At 49.2% G+C, this 26,663-nt stretch overlaps 1 protein-coding gene and 1 non-coding gene across 9 annotated transcripts in view; one reads left to right on the top strand and one right to left on the bottom strand.

Moving 5' to 3' along the window:
* FOXN3 (forkhead box N3) overlaps positions 1-26,663 on the top strand; it is a 393,402-nt gene that overhangs the window by 148,929 nt on the left and 217,810 nt on the right. For 3 of the 8 annotated variants that reach the window (XM_038545525.1, XM_038545526.1, XM_038545519.1), the window contains exon 3: positions 23,701-24,257. In XM_038545525.1, coding sequence (XP_038401453.1) covers positions 23,715-24,257 — 543 coding nt within the window. In that variant the 5' untranslated portion in view covers positions 23,701-23,714. Of the gene's footprint in view, positions 1-6,881; positions 7,032-7,126; positions 7,350-19,769; positions 19,824-20,677; positions 20,807-23,018; positions 23,154-23,700; positions 24,258-26,663 lie in introns of those variants that run through there. The other 5 variants (XM_038545520.1, XM_038545524.1, XM_038545521.1 and 2 more) reach the window with 5 other exon arrangements.
* LOC119873049 lies at positions 402-507 on the bottom strand. The gene has a single exon (XR_005363854.1). It is a non-coding gene; the product is annotated as a U6 spliceosomal RNA (small nuclear RNA).

Here is a 26,663-nt window from a genome sequence, read left to right as displayed (position 1 = left end):
TAGCTTCAACTACAAAGAAAGAAAAGGAAGAGATGTTTGATCTTTACGCTTAGGAGAAAAACGCCCTGGTTTTAGGCAGTTCACATAAATCCTGAGCAGGTAATTCTTTAAGTTGGCTCTTACCTGTTGTTCTATTATAATTCTCTTTATTTTCCACATAATAACATAATAATAGTAAACACTTGCAGGGCATTTAGCCTGTGCCCTGCATGCCTGTAGATGCTTTACATAGGTCTATCTAATCCTCCTGGCAGCCCTAGGTCAGTGGTATTACATCCCCATTTTACAGGCGAGGACAGGAGCAGCCTGTGCGCTTACTCATCCTGCTGCCTGCCTCTTGACTTTTATTTATTTATTTACTGGTTAGTTAGTTTTTATTTTCATTCCAGTTAGTTAACAGAAAAAACATGGCATGCTTCATGAATCCACCTGTCATCCTTGCTCAGGGGCCATGCTAATCTGGCCTGGATTGTTCCAGTTTTCTTGTTTGTGCTGCCAAAGGGGCCCTGCCTCTCATCTTTTAAATGGATGTTGCGGCCGGCAAGAGCACAAGTGTATTCCTTCTAAGGGATCCATTCCTTCCAGAGTGGACTGACCAGCCCATCGTTCTATTCCTTACTCAGCAAAGATTCCTTCCCTTGTCTGCCAGGCTGGACTCTGCCTGTATGGCTTTGCTCAGAAGGTTATGGTGTCTGTCCCAGTGGGTCATTGTGGCTGCCAGCAGTCTTGGGTGAGGTGATGGAGATCCCCTCTGTTATGTCACCTCTGTGAACCGTCTTCAGCCCAGAGGGGCACACCTGTTTCCCAAGGGTGCACCTGTTAACCAAGCTCACAGGACAGGTGTGGTAAATCAGAAGGCCTGTGTGCTAACCGGCAGTGAGAGAGACTACTGAAGGGGTTTGGTGAACTTGGGAATTGGGAAGGGAAGGTTGGGTGATTTAAATGCTCAGGGCCATTGGGAAAGTCAGTGGGCCACAGCGACCTCTCCCTCCCCTGCAGGAGGACACTTAAGTTCTTTAGATTTGTTAGCACAGTACATCCTGAGGCTGGGAAGTAGGTGTCGCTCCTTCTCTGGGACTTTGCATCTGTATACGCCAATCTTGCAGAAGGATGGCCCTTTCTATTCTAGCTGGTGGGGCTAGTAGGGCCAAGCAGAGACCCTGAGGTGAGCAACAATAGTGACCACTGACACTATTTTAATGGTAAAGTCCAAGGTCTTGCGTCCCACTGATTCCCTGGGCTTCTCACTGCTCCAAGAAGGTAAATCACACTCTGCCTTGCAATTTAATCTTTTTTTTTTTTTTTTAAGTAATCTCTACACTCAACGTGGGGCTTGAATGCATGACCCCAAGATCAAGAATCACGTGTGCCACTAACTGAGCCATCCAGTTGCCCCCACTTTCATCATTTTAAAATTTTTAAAAAATTTTTATTTATTTATTTATTTTTTGAGAGAGAGAGAGAGAGAGAGGGAGAGAGAGGGCAGGAGAATCTGAAGCAGACTCTATACTGAGTGTGGAGCCTTTTCCCAACCCTGAAATCAAGACCTGAGCTAAAACCAAGAGCCGGACGCTTAACCACCTGAGCCATGCGGGCTCCGGTCATCATTTTTTGACATTAAATGAGTGGCACCAAAACATAGCGGGGCCTGTTGTGAGTGGGGAGGGCTGATGCAGAGGGTTCAGGTCGCTGGGGAGCAGAGCCTCGCAGGAGGGCCCAGGTTCTTCAGACACAAGACTGAGTCAGCAGGGAGTTCGTCAGACAGGAAGCACTGTGCAGATGCCACAGTTGTTCTGAAGGGAAGACAGGCAGCCGGAGGCTGGGATGGGACCCCTGAGGTAGAGCCACCTGATGGGACCCGTGAGGAAGAGCCACCAGGGCTGGGGAGGAAGGACAGCTGAGGCCGCAGCTGTTCAAGGCTTCCTTTTCTGCAGTCAGCCCAACACTCCCTCTTTTCTCCTTGTGTCCCTCCAGCCGTCAGCCTTCAGCTCTCAGCAAGACCTGGGCGCGTGGGCCCACTGTCACCACACCTGTCGCACCATGGCCTCATCAGCATTACCTGAACCATGAATAACATCAGAGCAGACGACTGGTCACTGACCAAGAGGTCGGGGCCACAGGGTGACCCACTGCAGAGTCCCACTGTTCCCAGTGACAAGGATTAAACCCTCTACCCCGCAGGGAACTGAAATAGGGCTCTTGTCTGCCCTGTGGGCTGGAGATAGCCCCTTCCTCCCCAGCCCTATTCAATTCGGGAGCCTCGTTTAAGAAAAAAATGTAAAATTACAAATGATGAAAGAAATGATGATGCTGAAAGAAAATGTAAACAAGTCTATGTTTAAAAAGCTGGCATCCCAAACATCACAAAATCCAGAAAAATAACACATGATTATTAATTGGCTGTTTGACATATGTCTGCATTTCCTTTTTTTTTTTTTTTTTTTTTTACCTACATTTTTTGGGCTGTATGCTCTTTGATCACTTCTTCCTACAACAGTGATTTCAGAATACCATTTCCCTCCAGATAATAGAAGGGTAATTCACTCTTTTCTCTAGCTTGGGTGATTGGGACTTGTTTTCTATTATTGATGGATTAGGGAAAAAAGCTTGTTTGCTTCACAAGTGGTTATTGGTAATGCCATGTAAATTTTTAGGATGATTGTCAAATGTGGGGGCATCTCTCTCTGGTTTTTTTTTTTTCCTATATGAGCCATAAGACTTCAGGACATATAAGTGCTTTTTTTAAAAATTTTTATTTTTAATTTAATTTTTAATTTTTATTTTTAGTTTTTTCATTTAAGTGCTTCTGTGCGGTGACAAAGCCTGTGCTCATTCCACACATCTGGGGTCCTTCAGGGCCGTGTGAACAAGGGGTGCTGATGCCTTAAGCTCCAGTATCTGGTGGCAAATCACCCTCCTCGATATAAATGTTACATAGAACCTATGTGATCATTTTATGTATTGACACTCATCTTTTTAATTTCATAGTTTTAGGATTACTAGAGAAAGTGTTCTCATTGACAATAAATATAATCTTACATGAGTTTGGTATGTGCAGTGGTCACTCCTTCTGTATCATTTGTTAATTGCCTACTCTGATCAGCCTACCTCATGTTGATCACTGGGAAGCATTCGATGACATAAAGCAGATAAGACACAGCTCAGTGTCTTCATCTAGTAGCTGTTCAATAAACAGCCATTAAGGCTCGCATCACCCCTTCATCGGCACCTGATTTGGAACTGGGTGCTTGGAGATGTGAAAGTGGGATATTATCCCTCCAGGAGTTAGAGATGGGCCTAATTTTGGGTCCAGCTCCGAGACCAAAGTGGGAGTCAGGGTTTGTCTCAAGTTATAAATAGAATGGTCCTCGGGGCACCTGGGTAGCTTGGTCAGTTAAATGTCCAACTCCTGATTTTGGCTCAGGTCATGATCTCAGGGTCCTGGCATCAAGCTCCATGTCAGGCTCTGTACTGGATGTGGAACCTGCTTGAGATTCTCTCTTCCTCTGTGTCCTGCTTCCTCGCTTGCTCTCTCTCTCTCTCTCTCTCAAAAATAAATAAACCAACAAATAAAGAGAATAAAATATTTAAAAAATACAATGGCCTTCCCTCATTAGCCATGAATTCTCTACAGTTAATCTCTATCCATGAATTCTTCAGTCATCAATAATACTCTATAAACATAGCCACAGTTACATATTAAGCCATACTTTTAAAGAGCTTGATGATAATGTTTAGTTTGCTGTGTCTCCCCCAAATCTTTTGATTCTTACCAGGTTCAGCCACAGAGGTTGTCAAAATATGGTTTTCTATTTTGCAATGTTAAAGACTCTCCTGTGGCAGAAATATCTGTGTACAGGGAGTCAAGAAGCTGGAGTTGCCACAAACTCTGCATGGGTACCTGCTGGGGTGCTTTTGGTTGCAAATGACAGCAAAGCCACGTTAAGCGTCCAAAAGACAGAGGGAGTCTCAATACCCAGCGTGTGCACTGGGTCCCAGCTGGGCCTGCCCGTTCTTTCTTTCATGCCCATCCAGGGGCCGACCAGCGGGGTCAGTCCCACTTATTCCATGGGACTGGATGTTTGGGGTGCTGTTGAACACTGGCAAGGACACTACCCATGTGCATTCTGTGACATGTGGGCCCTAAATCACTTCACTCCTTTGGACTTTATTTGCCTCATTCAATTAGGGGCTCGTCCGACACCATTAGTAAAGCCCTTCCCAAGAGTAACCTTTAAGATTTTATTTTCTGTTTGCATTAATTGGTTTTTGTAATGAATAAACAAATCTTTTCTGGCCACTGCTGTCAAGCCAAGAATGTAATTAGTAAATAAATAGCTCTGTGTAGATTAAATGATAAGTCAGGGCAGTCAGCCTTAGTGACTTTGTTCCTACTCATGAGTTGTAGATTTTGATCTAGAAAAATGGGCCATAGAGGCTGTGAGGGAAGAGCCTTGGAGCATGGCTGCTAAAAACTGCCCTGACTTAGTAAGCGCCTGACTTTGTAAGGGTATCTTTTGCACAGCAGACGCGACTTGGTTGTTCCTTCACAGGAGATCAGGGAAGGTCTGGGCAGGCCTCCTGTTTCTTACCATAACCATTGGAGCTTTGCTCTGATGCTGGTATTGCAAGGAAGCCAGGAAAGGTTGCATTTGGATCCGGAGGGAGCTGGTGTTGGCAGAAGCCAGAAGGACTCTAAATGGCAGTGCAATCAGATCCCTGTGGATAGCTGAGGGTTTCTCGGGACTGAAACCACAGACCTCAGCTTTCTACTCCATCCACTTTTTACAGAGCCTTTGGCTAGCCCTGAGATGAGATTCCAGTCATGGCAGCAGGAGAGCTTTCAAGGAAGCACAGGGAGGTGGTTCATGACAAAACGAACTCCTCGGCCTCGGTACCCAAATCTAGGTGCCAGAGATGGCAGTGAGCTTTGGGAACAGCTCTCCTCCACGTCTTCAGTGCCCGGGGCTGGGAGAAGATTCCAGAACACCTGTGGGGCCCAGGGCTGCCTCAGTAGTTTTGCCCATCTGTCCAGGACCTATGGGGAAAAGTTAATCGGATTGGTAGAGCAGTCAGTCTATTTCCACTGCGACTTGCTGATTTTTGAATGAATTGATAGAGTTGCCAAAGGTTGGTCTGTGCTTTGATCGAATTCTCTGTAATTTAGCTTCTGGAAGATAGTTCTGGGGTGGTGGTCAGCACTGTTTCTAAACTGGCAGGCAATACTCTCTGACTTTGTGTGCAAAGTACAAAAGTGCAGAGCTCGAAAATGGTTTCTAGTGAAATGGAAGCATTAGCTTGAAGGGAAGCTATCAGATCTTGATCTCAGTGGTCATAGCAGATGGAGAAAAGGTTCATTTGTTGGCGTGGGGGAGGTTAGAGTATGGATTGAAGAGAGAGCACATCGTTCTGTGAGTTGCGTAACGGGCACCTCCATGGCACCTTGTTTGTTTCTGAGGGTCCATCCGAATGGGAGATGCGGATAGACTTGGAGTTTCGGGCCTGGCCTCTAGAGCTGTCACTATCATGAGTTATTTTTTGTTGTTGTTGTTGTTTTCATGATCGTCATGCTTTTATGATCAGTAGGAGCACGGCGCTGGTGTACCACCACTGCCCTGGGTATTTGGGTATTTTTGTCCCTATGCTTGTCTGTTCAGTGAATGGTGTCTGCATTTGGTACGAGCCTCAGGGGCTACCCCTGGCAGGACAGAAGGGATGTCATGGTTAGCGGCCCATTTTGCAATATGCGATGCAAAAAAACAGATGAAACAGTCCCCCACCCCAAAATCTCTAACGAAGAAGCTCAGGATGTAGACTGCAAGCAGCAAGGTACATTTCTGTGATCTTGAAAACTAGGGATGGAGAGCATGCAGAGATTAGAGAACGCAGCGGTGAAGAGTGTGGGCTCTGCAGGCCCCAAACACACGGGGTCTTGCCTTTTCAAGCAAGCACCACTGGCACACGCCTTAATTTCTGGAAGCTCAGGATCCTCGTCTGTAAGAGGATGACCGCACCTCCCTCATCAAGGTAAGTGGAAGGAAGAAATAAATAATGCAGGCAGAGCTCCAGGCGAGTAGGAAGCAGGGGAGAACTTTTGGCGTTGTGTATGTTTTATGAATCTTTGGATTGCAGGAATTGGGCCCTTGGTGTTCATTGTTCCGGCTATTGCTGGGCAGGTGGTCCTCCCTCAGGAAAATAAAGAGTAGGGCCGTGTCAGGAGTGTCTGCGGACCAGCCAGGTTTCCCACCCGTGGAAGGAGAGGGTAGCTTGCTGGCAGACATGTGATCAACGTGCGGCTTGACTTCAAAGCCATGTTTGGTCCACACCTTTCCCCAGAGAGGTGGCAGGAATCGAGTTCGCGGAGGGCTTAGAGCAGCCAAGTCTTCAATAGGATGCCATTTGAGGCTTTTCCATTTCTTTGGTTGGAACTGGGTTTTCACACATGGTGTGATTAAAAAACAACGACGACACTGCAAGAACTCTTGCACAGAGGACCAAAGGAATGGCTTCTTAGCAGATACAGAAGGGTGGAGGAAAAAAAAAAAACAACCATGCCAAGCACGTGAAGACCAACCAGATTGCGTCGGTAGGTGGCAAAGTACTTGGCTATAAATATTGCAGGACTCCTCTTTCTCTACTTAAAAGAAAAATTGCTTTGCATTTCAGACGACAGAAATGGCCGGACAAGCCTTTGGTTCGTGTGCAAGAAACTGTGAAAACAACATGAAAGATTTTCCTAAAATGGGGTTTAAGTCAAAGCCCCGGTCTCGATTTGCCTTCCATGCATTATTTCTCATATGTTACGCAAGACTCCCCCAGGCCCCAAACCATTCATTTTTCCTGTAATCTCGAGGTGTGCGCAGGGTCCGACGGAGCTTCAAACCTTTCTGCTTTCACTTTTGGTTAGTTGGAACCCCTATCTGGCGGGATTTGAATATGAGTGTTTTCTGTGGCTTTTCTGTGGCTCCTTTTCAAAGTATTCAAAGCAGTTTAAAAATACAGAATGTTCAGCGATCTGACCAAGAGCTAATGTAAGTACTTATTTGGGGGCTATTTTTAAAAAGATCTCTTAGGGCAGGTTTGAAACTCTTAACTCTGACTCTGTCTTGGAAGTAGCCACGCCGATTAAAAAAAGGGTCTGAAAAACAGGAGACTAGTCCTCTGCAGTCACAATGCTTTCCGTAGCGACAGTTAGGAGCAAAGAGCACAGTCTAGGGAAACAGAAGAGCCGAAATTACTTAATATTAAACAGGAAACTGACCAGGGGAGTGTGCAGCAACATGGTGGGTTTTCAGCAAATCTGTGGCCGGGTTTGTCCGTAACAAAAAGCCTCAAGGAGAACTTTGATGGTGAGTTTCCATGAAAATCTTCCCCAGAACGTGGCCACTGGAAGCAGGTTCTGTATTATAGAGTTTTGAAGCAACCCGTTTCCACCAGAGCCAAAGGAAATTTGGAAGCAAATTGAAAACCTCTCCAAGAGTGGAAAATGCTCTGCACTTGTGTTCTGCCTTTGTGCAGGGCTGTCACTCACCCAACATGTGCATATGAATATTCTTTCTGAAGACCTGGGCTTCATTTTAAGGTCAGCCTTCAATTTCTAGAGAATATAATTTGCTGCTATTTTTAGGGCCTCATGATTGCTCGTAATAACTAATGGAAAAAAAAAAAAAAACCTCAACAGAGAAATAAATGTGTAACAGCTGTGTCTGCTTAAACTTGATTAAAGGCAGTAAAAAAAAGTAAACAGAAGAATGAATGTGACAATAGACAAGGGGGAGACGAGTATCCCTCTCATTGGGAAAAGTTTTGCAGACATAACTCGTTCTCCTTCGGAGGCTGGCGATGTCTGTGTTTAAAGTTTACTTTACTGTTTGTCTTGAGTGGGATCAGTGTTGTAGTGAATAATTTATAGCCAGCATGAATGAGCTCATTAGTCACCTTTTCAGACTTTAAATGAGTTTTGTGGTTGTCATTACTCGAGCCTTCTGTTCAGCCGCCGAGCAAAATGACAGTTTGGCAGTTGGCTGCCTTGTTGTCGGGCAGCCTGCTCCCCTTCAGGTCTGTGTTGCTTTTGTATTTCATTGAAACCTTTCCTTTCTATCCCGGGGCTGGTCCACGGACTCTCACATTTCAGATGCCTTTTGCACCCCAAGCTTAAAGGAGAAGTTTTTCATGGATTAAAAAAAAAAAATCTTTCAGTTGCGTCTGCCACAGAGAATGAAGTGGATGGAGTGAGCTTTTTCCAGCAACTGCTGTGTATTATTCTCTTTGTGCTTGGTTTGATATTCAAGTTATTCAGAAGCAGCAAGCTGGGGAGTCGTTGCTCAGCGCCTGAGCCGGGCACTCACAGGGTGGCAGGCCTTTCGGGCCAGGGGGTGTCCCTGGAGTATAGAGGCTGGGAAGGAGGTTTCAGAGCGGGTTTGCATTTTGACAGTCCTGAAAAATCAATATGAGGTGAGTGTGTGGGGATGAAGAAACGGAACTCCAGACAAACTGCCAGGCCAGATTTCTAGGGCCAACAAAAACCATGTTATTCCTGCAAAGGGCTAGAGAAGATGACCCTTCAGGATCCCGGCCAGCTGGGGGTCCAGATCGTGGGGCCTGGCCATGACGTCTTCCTCAATTCTCCGTCTTCCCCGTGCAAATCATTGAGAGAAAGCAAACTGTTGCAGCTGCCTGCCCACCGTGCCTTTGGAGGCTTGCCTGGGAAGCTGGTATGTGAGGAAGACGAGCCTGGGCATGCCAGTAGCAGGTGGGATTTCTTTGGAACGGATGTCGTGAGGTTCATCCCTCCCTTTGAACCTGGCCTGGGCCACCTCCGGAGCGCTCTGACGTCCACTCTCTGGGACTGGACTCCATCCGGAAGTCCAAGACCCCGTGGCATGCCCACCTCGGGCCTCGGGTAGCCTCTGCTGGCACTCAGGCCGTGTGGAGACTTGCCCGGGGTGTCTCAGCCAATGGCCTGGGCCTCTGTTCTGAGGTCTCGTTGACGTTTGCTGTGAGCAACAGGCACTAATGGCTGCCATCGCCAACGTGGGCAGCGCACCCCCTTCCGGGATCCATATTGTTAGACAGCTGGCCTAGCACCGTGTGAGGCATGTAGGAAAGATGCTCAGTATTCCTCTCTGGAAGAAATGCCAACTTAAAAAGGATGCCTGGTTGTTCAAAGGGGGCCAAATCTTTGAAGCCAGCGATAGTCACATGTCTTTGAGCACGGGGGGACTGCAGGGTGTGGGGGGTATTAGGTGCATGGTGCACCCACAGAGAGACGGCGGTCCACTTGGCCACTTGCTTCCCAGCGCCCACCCCTTATGAGACTGAGTGCTCAGCGTGCACTTGGGCCTCACAGTGGATGGGCATGTTTTGCTTGCACCTGAACCAAAACAGTAAAGGCATGCAGGAGGCTGTTTCGGGAAGGAGGGAGGATTCGAAGCAGAAAGCGTTGGTGAACTGCACGACCTAATAGAGAAGAGCAGCCTCCGGGTTTGCAGTCATCATAAGCTGAAAGTTGCTCATCCCCCAACCAGAGTTTTACGCAGCAGGGAAATAAATATATTGGTGATATCCTAACCTAGGCCGTGCGTCCCAGAGACCTTGTCAAATGCGTAGTTTTTACTTGTGTTTCAAAAAGGCCATCTTGAAGAGGGGAACCGACTGTCTGCTTTCCCATCCTTCTGAGAAAGTAAAACAAGAGACCTTATTCCTTGGCATGGTTAAGGCCTTGGCAGACTTAGCAACTGCAGCCCCCGAGACCATGGTACTTGGTGTACTTGAATAGAGGGAAACAATGAGAGCTCTTCACAACTTTGCAGGAGGAGAAGGTTGATGGTGCTACTTTTCTTTGACTCATCTGTGTAGTTATTAGATACCAGCTTGAGAGCAATAAAAAGAAGCTTTTTTTCTTTTTTTCCTGTTAAGTGATCGATATTTTTGATTACTGCTGTGCCACCTGTGCTATGAGCAGAAGAGAAGTACAAGGCGGGGTCCTTGCCTCTCAAGGCACTTACAATTTGTTTGATGCTCACTATCTAGTTATATATATTTTTTTATTACAAAGATACACCATACCATATTGATTAGGACCCAGGAACATGGAACTTCAGCTTTTCGCAAGTAGTGTCTTTTCATTCCGTTTAAAAGTCCCTTTTTCCTTCTTTCTCCTTTATAGCCTGCTCACAGTGTTTTCTCTCTTGAACCCCGCCACTCCTATCCTTCGTGTCCTTGCCACACACACCCCTCCCCCTGCCCTGCCCCTCCCAGGGGTTCTCCAAGAGGAATTCAGATGCTCTGCATGGATCTGAAGCTTCCCTTGGTTCCTACCTGGGACCCGGCTCCAAACTCTGGAGCTAGAGTCTGTGGGTTCAAATCCCAGCCCTGTCACTTACCAGGCAGGTGTGACCTTGGGCAGGTGACTAAACCTCTCTGTGCCTCACGTTCCTTGTTTATAAAATGGGCACAATAATATAGTACCCTCCTCACATGGTTAATGTGAGGCTGGATTGAGCCAATATTTGCCAAACCTTGAAATCCTGCCTGGCACCGAATAAGTGCTACCTAAGTGTTTGTTAAATACAGTTGGTCATTATTCATGTATTTATTCCTATTTGCAGATTCATGCACTTGCAAAAAATTACCTGTAACCCCCTAAGTAATGAATAACTCGGGGTGCTTTGATGGTCATTTGTGGACATGCACAGAGTAGCCAAAAATTTTGAATTGCCCCAATGCACACATTGCCAGCCTACGTCTAACAAAGCAACGCTCTGGCTTCTTCTTTCAGTTCTCATACTGTAAACAAGCATTCGTTCTGTGGTCTATTTTGTGCTCTGCTTTTTGTGCTTTTTTTGGTGGTGGTGGTGGTGATTTTTCTGTTTAACATGGCAGCCAGTCGTAGTGCTGGAGGTTTAGTGTTCCTGGGTGTGTGAAGGCTGAGTGCCTCGTGGACAATTTACAGAAGCCTTGTTGGAGAGGTCTTCATTCAGACATGAGTTATAGAGCTGTTGGCTGAGAGTTCAGTGTTAAGGAATCAACAATGTAAGGTATGTTTAGATGGAAAAGCATCTAAACATGGTTACATAGTCATCAGGTCACGAAAATGCTGTCACCAGCAGCTCACAGGAACCTGGCCGTGTGTTTCCCCCTGGGAGCAGTAGTTCAGTGTTTGCTAATTCATTGTTTGTAGAAACTTTATAGGACATAACTTCCACAAATAATGAGCCTCGGCTGTAGATAAATGGAGTCCAAGAGCTCAGAGTGGCAGCTTTTTCTAGGGCGAGCTTCTGACTGCCAGAGTATCCCTCAGAAGGCAGGAGAAGCGGAAGTAATTCTGGCCACGTGGAGTTCCTCAGCTGGGCACAGATTTTCCTATCAGATTTGAAAAAAGAAAAAAAAAAAGATATAATCAATCTGGTCTTTTATAAGCACAAACTGTTAGAGAAGATCAATCTGAAACTAAGAGTAAATCTTCCCCCTCCCCCCCAGATTCCTAATTCAAGAGTATTTTCCCTTATCTTTGGACCTATGTTAAGAGGTTGTAGGGGAAGTTGGATACTCGAAACCTATAAATCAAAAGCCTTCCTACAACCAGACAATAGACACCACAACACGGGGGACCATGTTTGTTATACTTAGTGGTTCTCCTGTTTGCTCAGAGCACCAGCCTTTTCAAAAGAAAGGACTCACTTTGTTCCTTCTGATTGAGAAGATCACAAAATTAAACTCTAACTTGCTTCTCCACGCTCTCACTTTTTGAAATGTTTGCAAATTGTTTCACCCATATCCTACAAGGGAACGTGAAAATGATCGTGAAAAAGGAAACCTTCACCGAAAATGACCGGAAAATCCAAATGGCAGGAAACAAAGGGAGCATGGGGCTGGGGGTGGGGGGGTGGCACAGAATATAATAATATGCCTGCAGCCTCTTATTTCAGCAATTTCCGAGTTTTCATGATTTTAAACAATGTCCCAGCAAACCCTCCTAAATACAGTGTTGCATATTCTAGTGCATGTTTCCAGTAAGTGCTGCCCGCGTGGCTTATGTGTGTCAGGCTCTAGGGTGAGTGTGTGGACCTTCCAGAACCGCTGGGTCACTGGGGTAGGTAGTCAGGTGGGCGACTTAGTGATCTTGTTAGAGTGCCTCCCTAGGATAAATTCCTAGAAGTTGCAAATTTAGGGTCCCTGGCTGGGCTCACTTAGGTTGTCATTGAACAGTTGTCCCCAGTCACATTCTTCCAGACACCCACACCAGCACGGGTTGGGTAATTTCTTTTCGGCCTGTGCCAGTCTGGTAGATGAAATGAGATGTCAGGATCGCTTTCATTTGCATTTCTATGTTTGTTTTTTTTTTTTTTTACTGAGGTGGATCCTTTCTCCATGGGGGTTTTAATCATTTTTGTTTCTCTTTTGATGAATTGGCCCCTTTTCTCATTAGGGTGATGACTTTTTTTTTTTCCTTTTTTCTCCCCTCATTGAGTTGTAAGGGTTATACGTTTAAATATTAACCCTTTTTTCCTATGTGTGGCAGATATTGCCTCATTTTTTTAATCTATCTTTTTGCTTGATTGATGACCCCAGCACGACACGCAAATTTTAAATTGGTGGGCAGTCAAATCTGTTAATGTTTTCCTTTGGATTTATTTACTTAACAAAAACTGTGCTAAGTGCCAGGGCACCGTTGTATGTGTTTTGCAAATATTAATTCATTTGATCTTCATCAGAACCCTATGAAGTGGGCCTTACTGGTAGTCTCCCTCCCTACCCCCCGCCTTTTTTTTTTTTAAGATGAGGAAACTAGGTGGGGAGAAAGAAGTTAAGTACCTTGACTAAGGTTACCCACCTCTTGTATGTGGTAACGTGAGAATATGAACCTGGCCCCAGGTTCTTAGGCTAGCCATCAGGCCATACCACCTCTGGCTGTGGTATTTTGCTCCGTATGTGTGTTTATCTGTAGTTACTTCATAAATGCTCCCCTAGTCTCCTAGATCCTTGAGGGCAAGTGCTACACCTTTTATTATTTCTCCAGGTTCCTTCCTGGTCCCCTCCACGCAGTCCTAGGCATAGAGTAGCTAGATGCTCCATAAATACTTGTTGACTGAATGCATTAACTAAATCTGGATTCTGGATCATTTGCTCACACTTGTGCTTATGCTCAGAGAGGAGTTGACAGGTCCTGTGTTTTCATGTTGCCTCCAGCAGGAGACTTGATAAGCTGGGGTTTGGCTTGGGCACCTGAGCTAATGAACTTCACTCCCCCGGTTTGGCTGTACTTTTCCCTTACCACACATCCCTCCTTCCCTCCTCAAATAAGCTTCCTGGCTCTGTTCCCTGCTGGAGAAACTTGAAGAAGCCTTTTCCCAGGCTACACCCTTCCAAACCTGTCGTGTAAACACCAAGAATGCACGAGAGGGAAATGCAAGAGAGGATGACAAGTGCCAAGATGCTGGACCAAGTCTTGAAATGCTCTAAGACTGGAGGGCCTTCCAGCCGTGCCGCTGGGTCTCTCTTACTTCCACGTCCAAGGCTAAGGGAAAAATGGAGCAGCTTTTCTACCAATACCAAGAACATTCTCATCAAAGTTGAAGAGAGACAGTCAACCCATGATTGAGTAGTTTTCTTTGACCATAATCTTCCCCCTTTCTCACTTTAGACAATCCCTCTTGGTTTTGTCTTTGAAGGCTTTTACACATTCCTTCCTTCCAGTCTCATAGACTATTCTTCAGTAAGTCAGTGGATTTCAAAGTTTGATCCCTCAACCACCAGCAGCAGTGTCCCTGAGAGCTTGCTAGAAACATGAATTCATGCCACGGCCCCAACCTACTGAATCACAAACTCTGGGGGTGAGGGCCAGCAAGCTGCACATTAATAAACCTTATAGGTAATTTTGGTGCACACTCAAGGCTGACAACCACTGTTCTCCATGGGATCCTCCGCACTTATCATAGAACATCGTAAACGTAAATGAGCTCTCATGGTAGAAAATTTAGAACATAATAGACATGAATGAAAGAAGCAGGCCAAAAAAATCATCCCCCAACTCTGCCACTCAGAGAGGATCACTATTTTAATATTTTAGCATATTTTATAATTTTTGAAAACATAAAAAAATCTTTATTCCCTTTTATGTGGATTATGGTCTTGCTTTCTCAGGAGTTCTGCCTGCTTTGGGTTTTTCATTTTTTCCCCCTTTCTTCTCCCCAAACTGTCTTGAATCCACAATTCCAGTCTTTTTTTTTTTTTTAAATCAATCTTTAGGATTTTGTTTATTTATTTTACAGAGAGAGAGAGAGTGCATGAGCTGGGTGTGGGGAGGAACAGGGGGAGAGAATAGCAAGCCAACTTTCCCAGTGCAGGGCTCTTTCTCACAACCCTGAGGCCATAACCTAAGCTTCTGAAACCAAGAGTCAGATGCTTAACCTACTGAGCGCCCCCCAGGTGTCTTCACAATCCTTTTTTTTTTTTTTTTTAATTGAGATATACTTGACATAACAACGTTGTGTGTGAGTTTAAGGTATATAACATAGTTTAAGGTATATAACACAGGTGTCTTCACAATCCTTTTTTTTTTTTTTTAATTGAGATATACTTGACATAACAACGTTGTGTGTGAGTTTAAGGTATATAACATAGAGATTTGATACATTTAAATTACAACGTGATTACTGGTGTCTCATTAGCTGACACCTCTGTGTCACATTATTAGCATTAAAATTATTATCAATTAAAATCTAATCCCTTAGTTTAAATGTTTCCAATACAGTTTTCTTGTTGATAATCACTGTGCTGTGTATTTTTTTAATTAATTAATTTATTTTTATTTATTTATGATAGCCATACAGAGAGAGAGAGAGAGAGAGAGGCAGAGGGAGAAGCAGGCTCCATGCACCGGGAGCCTGACGTGGGATTCGATCCCGGGTCTCCAGGATCGCGCCCTGGGCCAAAGGCAGGCGCCAAACCGCTGCGCCACTCAGGGATCCCTGTGCTGTGTATTAAATGGTCTCTGGGACTTACTTTTCTACTAGTTCCAAGCCATTCTTTTCAAGCATATTTCTGATAGTGTCACTTCCGTGCTCAAAAATATTCAGTGGGTTCCTCTTGCCATTTGAATGAGTGCGTATAAACTGTTCATTTTAGCATTTAAAGAGTTTTGTCATAGAATGTTTCCCCTCTTATCCACCAATACACATACTCCATAAGGAACAAACCCCCTTTTGTCTCTGGCACCTAATAGAATGTTACGTACTTGGTGGGCACTCAGTAAATATTTGTTCGAGGAACGAATGCATCTTCTAATACGGTCAGATCATAGTTGATAAATCTGCATGTGCTATTCATTTCTCCAACCCAGAACAGTAGCTCCTGCTGCACTGCCTTCTCAAAATGTACAGGCCTGGGGCCCATTGTAGAAGATTCTGATCCATTACGTGAGGCTTCCTAAAATACATAAGCTCAGGTCTATAACATGCCTTCCTCATTTCTGCAGGTCAAACACTAACCCATCTTTATTGGATATCCTCCTTCTAAAGTCATTCCCAGGCCTGTCATGCCTGATGGTTCCACCATGGCCCTGGCCTCAGCTGATAGGAGGGTGTGGGCAGAAAGGAACAGTCACCTAAGTCAGGCTAAGCCAATCAGGTGATTTCCCTGAGAATATAAACCATGTCATGGAAGGCAGAGGCAGTCCGAGGGTGGCGGGTGCTGCAAGTCAGGAGGTTTGGACGTGGTGCTGGCAGCCACACACGGTCATAAGTGAGCAGAGAGAGCCAACCTCTTGGGAGGCGAGTGGAATAAATATGTAGAGGGAAGTAGGAAAGACTGGTCTCAGAGGGAAGGGGAGGTAGAGAGCAAGAAACTGCTTGATGACGTCCCAGTTCTGAGAAGCACGGCGGGGCACCTGGGTTCCCGCTCATGTGACCCCTTTAGTCACTGGAGCCAGCTTGCAGGATCCCTGACCAGAAGACCATCTCTGCAGGCCTGCCTCAGATTCCTTCCCGGCTGTGCAAGTCCCCAGTCCACCCACCTGCGGGGGTCCTCTCACTGCTCATCTCTTCAGGTGTTACTGCGTCAGGGGGACTGGGAGGCTTTACCCTGAACTAGTCCATAAATAATCACGTTGGCCAAAGAACCAGAAATGGGAAGGGCAGGGAAGCACGTTGCAGGGCAGGGAAACACGTTGGAGAAGAAGGAAGAAACCATTAAGGGGAGAGGCACTCTTCTGTACAGAGGAGGAGGAACCTGAGGAGACCTATTGGGTGAAGAGTCCAGGTCTCCCCTTCCCTTCCCCGCAGACTCCTGTATACCCTGGGGGTGCCTGCCCAGAGCAGCTGGGGAAGGGTCTTAGCAGCTCCCCAGCCAGGGAATAAGTGTTGCCCAAAGTGACTTCCAGGGCACGCATAGGATTTTGTTGTCAAACCTGCTTATAGAACAATTGTTGAAATAGTTCCACTTGCTTTTTTTTTTTTTTTAAAGATTTTATCTATTTATTCACAAGAGACACACACACAGAGGCAGAGACACAGGCAGAGGGAGAAGCAGGCTCCCTGCAGGAAGCCCTATGTGGGACCCGATCCAACAACCCCTGGATTACACCCTATACCCTCAGCCGAAGGCTGCTCCACCACCGAGCCACCCAAGGGCCCCTAAACAGTTCCACTTGTTTTTTGAAGACTTCTCAGGGGCGAAGGCACAAGGGTAATTTGTAAATGTTTAGGAGGGGAATTGAAAATGGAATTTTTCCAAAGAATTTGGGCCCTGCCTCCTTTTTATCAGGGAGCATCTTTCGGAGCTGGGGTTCTGTGGAATTAGAAGGTGGAAAGGCCACCCCAAAGGCTGCCTTTGGCTTTCAACAAATGTCTGAGTGCCCCACGTCAGAGGGACGGATAGGCAGATGTTTGTGCTCCCCCCTCCCCATCAGGCAGTGCTGGTCCACCACTTCCTCTTCAGGATGATGTCTCTTGCCACATCCCCATACCCATGGGAGAAAGAAATTAAGGAATACAGACGGTCCCTGACTTAACAATAGTTCGACATACGATTTTTTGACTTGGTGATGGTATGACAAGCGATACACATCCAGTAGACACCATACTTCAGGTAGAGAATCTGGATCTTTTCCTGGGCTAGTGATAGACTGTCTGAACCCCTGTGGGGAGGCCGGGCAGCTGCAACCAGTCGGGGGAGACAGCCACCAGGCCTCCAGCCATTCTCGACTCGATACAACCACTCCGTTTTTCACTTTGAGTACAGTCGTCAGTTAGGTACAGGAGATACTCACCACCTGTGATAGATGATGTTTGCCTGGTTGTAGGCCAATGTGAGCGCTCTGAGCATGTTCAAAGTGAGCGAGGCTGAGCTGTCGTGTATGCTGGGTTAGGTGTATTAAATGCAATTTTGACTCAAGATATTTTTGACTTCTGATGCTGGGCTTCTTGGGACATGACCCCATCGTAAATAGAGGAAGGTCCATATGTTTGAGGATGGAAGAAACCAAAAACACGCAGAAGGAAAGAGAGGCTAATAAAAGACAGCTTACCTCACCGTACTCCACCCTCTACTTAGGGCTTCCCCTGGCCCAAGGCTTGTGTGCCTTAAAGGTGTTCGGCCTACATGGCTGGTTCACACACTGGAGGCTAAACACAGCTTGCACGGACAATTTTAAGAGCGACACACTCTGAGGACAGAGGACTGGAGCGAAGATTAACATGCCACTTCTCTTACTGCGAAGAGATTTCTAGCTATGGCGTGAGTGTGGTTGGCCATGCGGAGGGTTGGGCGCTGGTCATGGAAGGGGGGAGTATTGCTCTTCCTCTTTTGGGTCAGGGGGTGGGGGTGCGGGGCAAGGCGCTTGGACCAAGGTCTCTTGGCCTTGGTTCCTTTGATGGGAGATTCAGCCCACACGACTGATATGCTGAAGGAGAGTGCCACATGCTTGACTGGTATCCGGTTGTCCCCTTGTCACCAGTTCTGATGCTTAGAATCTCTGGCTTAAGGCTTCAGAGGTATCCGTCTCCCTCACCTTACCCCTTTTGCTTAGCAAGTTTGGGTAGGTCACATCCAGCGCTCAGTAATTAAAAGGGGTGGGGCTGGATGGCCTCCACCTTGGAGTCATCTCCTGGGGTGGGATTTGCCTTACAACTGCTAAGCAGTCAGGCCTTGTGGCGAGTGTCCTTGGAGAAGACTTACCATCATCCACCCCTCTGAAGCTCTGTTGAAAGCAATGACTTCCCAGATCCATTGGAGTTTCTTTGTTTTTGGGGAACAACAACAAAATCATATCCAGAAGCCCTTGTGGATTTGTCTCTCGAACCTGGCCAGGTTCAAAGGTGCGGCAAACTAGAGGCCTTTCTGAGGGAGGTCGCCCTGGGCCTTCTCCCTGGGTTGCCTGCAGTTTTCAGGGAGCTCAAAATGGCCAGTCCCCTGGCTCAGGTGGGTTCAGGTGGTGGTGGGGGGGGGGGGGGAACGGACGGGCCTTTTCACCTGGGCTTCTCTTGTGTGGAGGAACCTACTGATGTGGCTGCGTGGGAGAGGTGTGCAGTCCTATTTTTATCTGTGTCACCACCAGGGTGTCCTGTCGGACTCTCCAAAGGCAGCTGGCTGGGGTGGCCTCGGCAGTGGGTGGCCCTTCTCTGGAGGAGCCCGAGCTCCTGGAGCGGTCGCTGGGGGGCCCTGCGAACTGTCTGTCGGGTGCTGGAGAAGTCACAATGCGAGGGCGCGGAGGCCGGGTCCGGCCCCGCTGGAGAGGCCCTCCCGGCGTGGCCTCCAGCACGGGCCTCCGGCTCGGCCGCCTGTAATGGCCTCCCCCCCCCCCCCCCCCCCCCCCCCCCGGCAGACACGCGCCGGCGGACGACAGCAGGAGCGGCCAGCGGGCCGGGAGGCGGCGGCGCCTTTGTGCCTTGGCTCCCGGGGCTCGAGGTGGGCGCTGGAGGAGGCCGGGGGCCGCCCCGGGAGCCCCGCCAGGACGCCGGAACCTCCGCTCCCCCTCGCAGAGCCTCGCCCGCATCATAATTCTTTTTATTTTTACTTTCGAGCCTTGTAAGGCGTGCGGATGGGGCAGGAGCGTTCCGGCGACCGCTGCCGGCCCGCCCGCGGGGCCCGAGCCTGGGGAAGGGGCCGGCTGCGCCCCCCGTCCCGGTCCCGGTCCCGGTCCCCGTCCCCATCCCCGCGGCGCCTGGGGAGCCCGCCCCCCCCCCTCCCCGCCGGCCTGGGCCCCGGCTGCGCCCCCGGGGAGCGCTCGGGCGCGGCGCGGGCGGGGGCGCGGGCGGGGGCGCGGGCGGGGGCGCGGGCAGGGGCGCCCCGGCGGGTCCGCACCCTGCGCCGCCGGCGGCCCGGCCCACGTTTTCGCTCTCTCCGGCTCCCTCCGCCCCCTCCGCTCCGTCCCTCCCCTCCGCGCCCCTCCCTCCCCGCGCTTCCCCTCCTCCTGCCTTGGTCATGTGTCGCCTTTTTTTGTTTGCAGTGGAAACAATTTCTCGCCGCTCGGCGCGCCCCGGCCCGACGCGCCGCGGCGGAGGCGAGCGGGAGGCGGGACGGGGCGGGGAGAGCGGCGGGGCCGGCGGGAGGACGCGCGGCGCGCCCGGCGGACGCCGCAGGTCCCATGCCGCGCCGCGACCCCCGCGCCCCTGCCGCCCGCGCCCGCGCCCGCGCCCGCGCCCGCGGCCGCCCCCCGCCGCCCGCCGCCCGCCGCCCCGGGCTCGCCGCGCCGCGCCCGCGCGTCCTCAGCCGGGCCCCCGAGCGATGCCCGCTGGGCGCCCGCGAAACTTTGTCGGCTCCCGCTGAAGGGCTGCGGCGCCCCCGCGCCCCGCGCCCCGCGCCCCGCGCCCCGCGCCGGCCAGGTGAGTGCGCTCCCCCTGCCGCCGGCGCGCGGGGGGGACTCGGCGGCCCCGGGCGGCGGCGCGCGTCCGAGGCCATCGTGCAGGCGACCTCGCCGCCCTCGGCCGACCGGGACGCCGCAGTTCCTGGGGGAAGGGCCCGGGCTGGGGTGGGGTCGGCGGGGGCGGCCCGGCGGGGAGACGGCAGAGCCCCCGGAGCCGGGAAGTTGCCCGGTCCGAAGAGTTTCCTGCCCCGACGTGCGGGCTGCTTCGCGGCGCCTCGATTTCCGAGAGACGCCCGAAGGGAGCGGAGTTGGCATTGTCCGCCGAGGACGGGATCCCCGCCGTCCCGGGCCCCGGGGGCGGGGCGGGGGTGCCGATCTGGGGGAGACCCCAGGGTGGGGAACGGGCCCCTAACAAAGATGCCCCGTCCCCTCCCCCCAAGCCGTGCAGGCTTGGCACCGGCACCGAGAGCCTCCCGAGACCCCCCGAGCCCGAGCCCGAGCCCGAGCCCTCCGCGCCCCGGCGCTCTAGGAAACCCTCCCAGCGCCCGGGACAAGTTGGGGGGACAGCGGGCTTTTATTGATGTGTTCTTAAGGCTCGCCGCGGCGCGGCCAATAAAAGGTTTATGACATCTGACCGGCAGTGAAGGTATGCGAGCTCCCAATTGCCCAGTAGACGGGGAGCGGAGCAGTTTCCTCGTTGCCGGGCAACGCGGCTGATGGACGCGGGCCGCAGCCAATCGCTGCTCCCGCAGGTCCCCTTGAAATGTTTTTGACAAGTACAGTAGACGGGAGTGGAGCGCGTGCGTGTGTGCGCGGGGGAGGGGAAGGGGGTGGCCCGGCCCGGCCCGGCCCGGCCCGGCCCGGGGACGGTGCCTTGACTCCGTGAAGTTCACTTCCAACATCTGTTCAAAGCCGGGCCAGTAATGCGGTTGTCAGTTCTTTGGAGACCTTCTGATAGCGGGCAAGAGACCCGCTCTCCTGCTGCATTTTCTCCTTTGAAAAGTAAACAAGATAACAAAACACAGCAAGGCGTGTAAAAACAAAAAGAGGGCGTGTGTGTATGTGTGTGTGTGTGTGTGTGTGGGTGTGTGCGCGCGCATGTGCATGGAACGCGACCAACAGCAAACCGAAAAGTTGTAAGGAGGTCACTAGTGAATAACTATTTGCGTATCTGGTGGAGCAGCCTTATTGGCAGCAGATTAAAAATGTTTGCTTAACTGCAGACTCACATGATCCGGATTCTCGCTCTCTCTCTCTCTCTCTGTCCTCTCTCTCTCTCTCTCTCTTTTTTTTTTCCTCCTCTAAAACAGGAGGAAAAAAAGATTTGGCAAATTATGTAGTTAGAGTATAATAATGGAAAACTCCTCAGCTGTGGTTTCTGGGAACTGTTTTTTTTTTTTTTTTTTAAATGGAACTGTAGTGATCAGCAGCTCTTGATACGGTTGCTATGAAATGCTGGATTTATAGGGTTGCAGTTAGCAGTCGGAGAGCATGGGGGGATAGAAACACAAAGCAGACAGATGATGCAAGGGTAGCGGGGGCCCCGTCACCCTCTTTTCTTGACAGTGCCATTTTTCTAATAAAACCATACTGCTGGCAATGTTTGTTTAAAACAAAAGGAAACATGGAGTGTAGTGTGTTAGTTCCTTTGGGAAGCTACTGACAAATAAGCAAATTGAAAAGAAAGAGCAGCATGTTGTCATAGCAACAGTGCAATTAAATTACTTTACTGTCAGCCATGATATAATTTTCCTGTTTGGAAGCTCAGGAGACATAAAACTTTCATCTGGAGCTGAAGTTGACTTCAGCGGCTGAGGATTCGTTCTGCTTTGTGTTCTGCGTGGACATTCCTGGTTCGTGGAAACTTAGGGTTTTTCGATGGGGATGTGGGAAAACTTTGAGAGAGACAAGCGGAGCTTTGATTTGTTCATAAAGAAGGTAAAAGACATTATCAGGTTGGTCTCTGGCCTCCCCCCTCCTCCCCCCCGCCCCAAACCTGAAGATACAAGATTATTCTTTAAACTGTGTCCTGTAGGGAATCCCTGGATGGCTCAGTGGTTTGACACCTGCCTTTGGCCCAGGGCGTGATCCTGGGGTCCCGGGATCGGGTCCCTCATCGGGCTCCCTGCATGGAGCCTGCTTCTCTCTCTGCCTCTCTCTCTCTCTGTGTCTCTCATGAATGAATAAATAAAATCTTAAATAAATAAATAAATAAATAAATAAATAAATAAATAAATAGTGTCCTGTAGTCCTCAGGTGAGGTTCCTTGTTGGACAGAGAAATAGTCCCTGTGGCTGAACCTGAGATGTGTCAGCTGGCCCACTTGTCTCGGACTTTGGTGCCCATGGAAGTTTTCTATCTTTGGAGCTGGGGATCGCTCAGCCACCCCAGAAAGCTTTCTCATGCCTTCCGCCAGCACGTTCTGTCTGCCTTTCTACAGAGGGAGGGAGGGTGCTGCAGTTCTCAGGCACCCTCGGCTGGCCGTTGGGTGCTTCGCATTATGCTTTCTAGAATCCCATTCTAGAGCTTCCGTAGCTGAAGTGGCAGTTACTTTCAACACAGTGTCAATGGGCATTCAGAGCCTGAGAATGATCATGTCTGCTTTTGTGTCCATTCTTTTTTTTTCTAGATAGTTTGCTTGATCTTCTTACTCAGGGGGACAAAATAAAGCGGACCTGCTTCTTAGGCCAAGCACATTGTGCGAGCGCTACAAGCGGACGGTGGGAGACCTCTTTCATTATCTTTACTGTTCTTTCTATCACATTGAGTACTCGAGGGTTGAATATGCTTTGTATCTATCGGGGTCATTCTGTTTGTGGACTTGCCACGTCCTCATTTTCTTTTCTCGTCAGAAGTTGTACTCCCTGTTCTAGGTCATTGATAAAAACGGGGGGTGGCCTGGGGGTGCAGAATAGAACTCTGTAGCCATTTCTGTCGAATTTGCCTTGCAGTCTTGAAGCGGCCAGTTGCTCTGCTGACGCTCTTCACCACTTCTAGTTGAAACTAGAATTAGTTAGACAAATTAATGGCTTGTCTTCACATTCGCATTTATTTGTGCGGTGCCCTGAGTTACCCACTTTTTCACGTGGGGTGTAGTGTCCTGACGGTTGCATGCACTTTTGCCTCCGGTTCCAGTCTGCAGAATTCCTTGTGACCACTCTTGCCACTTGCCAACTGTGATTGAAGTTGCAGAGTTTGGGGCCACTGCTTATGCAGAAAAGATACTGTCAAAGAAAACACGGCCAACCAGTGTGGGCCGTGGTCGCAGTTTGAATTCTGGGGCAGTTGTCATGGTTTTCGTGTGGAGACAGCTGAACTTAATCTGAAACCCGGGGCCTTAAACTTACAGGTATTTCCTTTTTTGTGGGGCAAGGATAAACCTCAAGGTGACAGGAGTGGTGCGTGTGCATTTACTTTGTAGTGTCTATCGTGAAGGCTTGAAAGAATTTTACCGGGGCAGATACTCATTGTTTGTAGAGAAACTGAGGCACCAGGACATAAATGATCATTATCAGCAGGGGCACAGTGAGAGTCTTCATACATCTGGGAAGAAGGTTTTGTGGATTTTCCCATTCTTTTCATACTGTATTTGCATATTGAGATACTGTAAATATTTCCACTTTCACCGTCTTTAAGAAGTGACAGTCACTGTGCTACATGCTGAATGCACCGATTTTTACTTCTTAGAGCATTTCTTTGTGGTGGAGGGGTGGGTTTGTGTTGCTACCCAGTTGTGGGAGCCATGAGACGGTGCTTCTGTGGGGCGGGCCAGGGGGAGGGGTGTCTATCCAAGTGGCAGGGGTGGGGAGCGGGCTCGGGAGAAGTAGGAGGGCGCAGCTGCCTTTCCGTTTAGGGGTTCCCCCCAACTCATCTCTTCTTTGTGATGTGTTTACCAGGAGCCTTCACATAAATGGGTCCAGTCATGCCTCCCAGCAAGAAGCCAGAAAGCTCAGGAATTAGTGTCTCCAGTGGGCTGAGTCAGTGTTACCGGGGCAGTGGCTTCTCCAAGGCCCTGCAGGAGGACGATGACCTCGACTTTTCTCTGCCTGACATCCGACTAGAAGAGGGGGCCATGGAAGATGAAGAGCTGACCAATCTGAACTGGCTACACGAGAGCAAGAACTTGCTGAAGAGCTTTGGGGAGTCGGTCCTCAGGAGTGTCAGCCCCGTGCAGGACCTGGACGATGACACCCCGCCATCCCCTGCCCACTCGGACATGCCCTACGATGCCAGGCAGAACCCCAACTGCAAACCCCCCTACTCCTTCAGCTGCCTCATATTTATGGCCATCGAGGACTCTCCAACCAAGCGCCTGCCAGTAAAGGATATCTACAACTGGATCTTGGAACATTTTCCGTATTTTGCAAATGCACCTACCGGGTGGAAAAACTCAGTGAGACATAATTTGTCTTTGAATAAATGTTTTAAGAAAGTGGACAAAGAGAGGAGTCAGGTAAGCCCTCTGTGTCTGGAGCTCACATTTTTCTCTTTTAAATGTGTCATTTCTCCCTGTTTTTTTTTTTGGGGGGGGGGGAATGTTATGGCATGTAAATTCACCACACTGAAGGAGTGGTCATAAATGAGTAATTTTATTTCATTCATTTGGTTGCAAAGAACTTCCCTTGCCCTTAAACGTCCCAGTTAAAGAATGTTTTTGGTGGTTGTGCTGGACTGAGGGTTTCCCACCGTGGTATCCGAACATAATCACAAAACGGGAGTTTGCACACTTGATTGGTTCTCGGCATCGTTCCTCGACATGGGTGGGACACTATGGGTTTACAGTGCAAACACAGGGCAGCCGGTAACCATGAGGTGTGTGTCTATACATTTGAGGAGAATTAACCGCCCAGGGCGGGAGAAAGATGGCATTTCTTTTCTTCCTGAGTGTGGACTTGGAGAGAGACCACGTCTCTAGGATTCTGGAATAAATGGACAGTCATGGACATTGGGAGGTGACCAAACAGTATACTCGAGGACCAGACAAAGACGTGAATTGCCCAGGTAACTCTCATCACAGCAGGTGTCTATGTAAGCGGCCACTTTGAAAGACACCCAGAGTATGAAAACTCAGGGTAGGGTTCCAAAAAAGGTTGAATTTGGACTGTAAAGCCTTAAGGCCCAGGTTTCCTGGCCTGCCGGAGTGAGATGGTTTCTGTGATTTGCTTTCCCTTTCTGGGAAGGAACGTCATCGTCGGTGTGGTAGAAATAGGATGGAGTAGGATGGACGGGCAGGGCTGGAACACAGAGCAGCATGCTCGGACTTTGGAGATCCCAAACATGACGTCGCTGCAGCTCAAACAGAAGCTGGGAAGCAGTGTCTACAGCCTTTTCTCACCGTCCTTGCATTTTCCAGCTTCGTTTTTCGTGGTGGTAGCATTGCGGTGGGGAGCTGGCAGTCTGCTCTTTACCCTTTCTAAAGTTCAGGGGTAGGGTCGCTGTTGGGGCCTCTCTTCCTCTCCAGAAACACGGTCCCATTTCCAGTAGAATCTCGAGCCTGAGAAAACCCTGCTCGGCTCGGGCACGGAGGCCTATTGCATAAGGATGTGGCGAAGCCATGCTTCCCCTGGCTGCGGCTGGGCACGTTTGTCTGCAAGTGCTGTTCACCTGGAGTTTATGCTCAAGATGGGCAGTGGGCATGCAGGGCTTGAGGGGGTTGCCTGGGAACCCCAGGAAAAATGAGGACACTCAGGAGCTTTGCCTTTGGCCACTGGTGTGTGCAGGGGCTGCGTCCAGTGTGCAAGTGCCAGTAGTCCCCATGTCCCGGTTTTTGCATAACTGACAGTTGTAGGGTGCTGCTGTTGTCCTGGGTGCCCACTGCTCTCCTTCTTCCCCTCCACATCTCCAGACCAACCTCTGGACTCCGCTCTTGTCGCCCGCTTGACCATCATTCTTTGAACTTGAAGAGGATTTGCTGCTCTGCTGTAAAGACCAAGTCTGTGATATTAAAAGCTGCTGTATCAGTGGGTCCTGGTGGTTGGTTAGGAGGGGAACAGCTTAGAAAAGCAATCCCAAGATTAGAATATAGTGAAGAAAATGCTGTTCAGGTCCCCCCGAGCAATGTGTCACCACCGATAAAGCAACGAACAGCGCTCTTCGTTTGGTGTGAACCTGTTCAGCATGTTACTGCCTGCCTGGCTCCGTGTTTGCCACAAGGCCAGGACATATAAAAGTAATTTAGCAAGTGCTTGCCCTGAAATGTTTGACAAGAACAACTCTGTAAAGTGTGCGGAGAGACTTGGGAGGATTATTCATCAGCCCTCCAAGTGACAGGTGTGTTGGATGGGGTGTGTGTGTTAAGGCACACTGGCAGGTGTGCCGTCTCCCCCCTTTTGCGCCCCCAGTCCCCACTCTGGGAGTCATGTTTCCCTGACTACTGCCTGTTGTAAGGGAATGGCGTTTGGGATTGGAGATTGTTAATCTTAGGAAATGTTCAGTTCTGGCTTCCGAGCCATGCTCACCTGTATTGACATGTTTCTGATCAAATGCTAGTCAGTGTTGTGGTTGGGGATTGGTTTCCCATCGTTTGTGATTTTGTGAGAACAAAGCCTAGAGTGTCAGTTTTCTTCATTTCTCTTCCTTGCTTGGGCCAACTGGTGGCTGCATTCAGAGGCATGGATTCCCTGGCACTCCCAGGTACTTCCAAGACACTGATGCTGTAGCCCATCCATTTGGGGTTTCTTCTCTGGCCACCTGAGTAAAGGGGAAGGCATCCTCCCTGCTACTTGGCCCAGTGAAAGCCCCTTTGGCTGTATGGGTAAACTTGTTTTTCCCCCAGGGGATTTTACTTTATGGTAGCTCCCACACTGAGATTGGGCCCCAACATAGTTGGTCAAGTGCACCCGAATGTTGGTGACAGATA

Source organism: Canis lupus, chromosome 8 (genome assembly GCF_011100685.1).
Source record: "Canis lupus familiaris isolate Mischka breed German Shepherd chromosome 8, alternate assembly UU_Cfam_GSD_1.0, whole genome shotgun sequence".
Lineage (NCBI taxonomy): Eukaryota > Metazoa > Chordata > Mammalia > Carnivora > Canidae > Canis > Canis lupus.
Note: the sequence above shows the minus strand (reverse complement) of the source record. Positions and strands in the feature narration are given on the sequence as shown.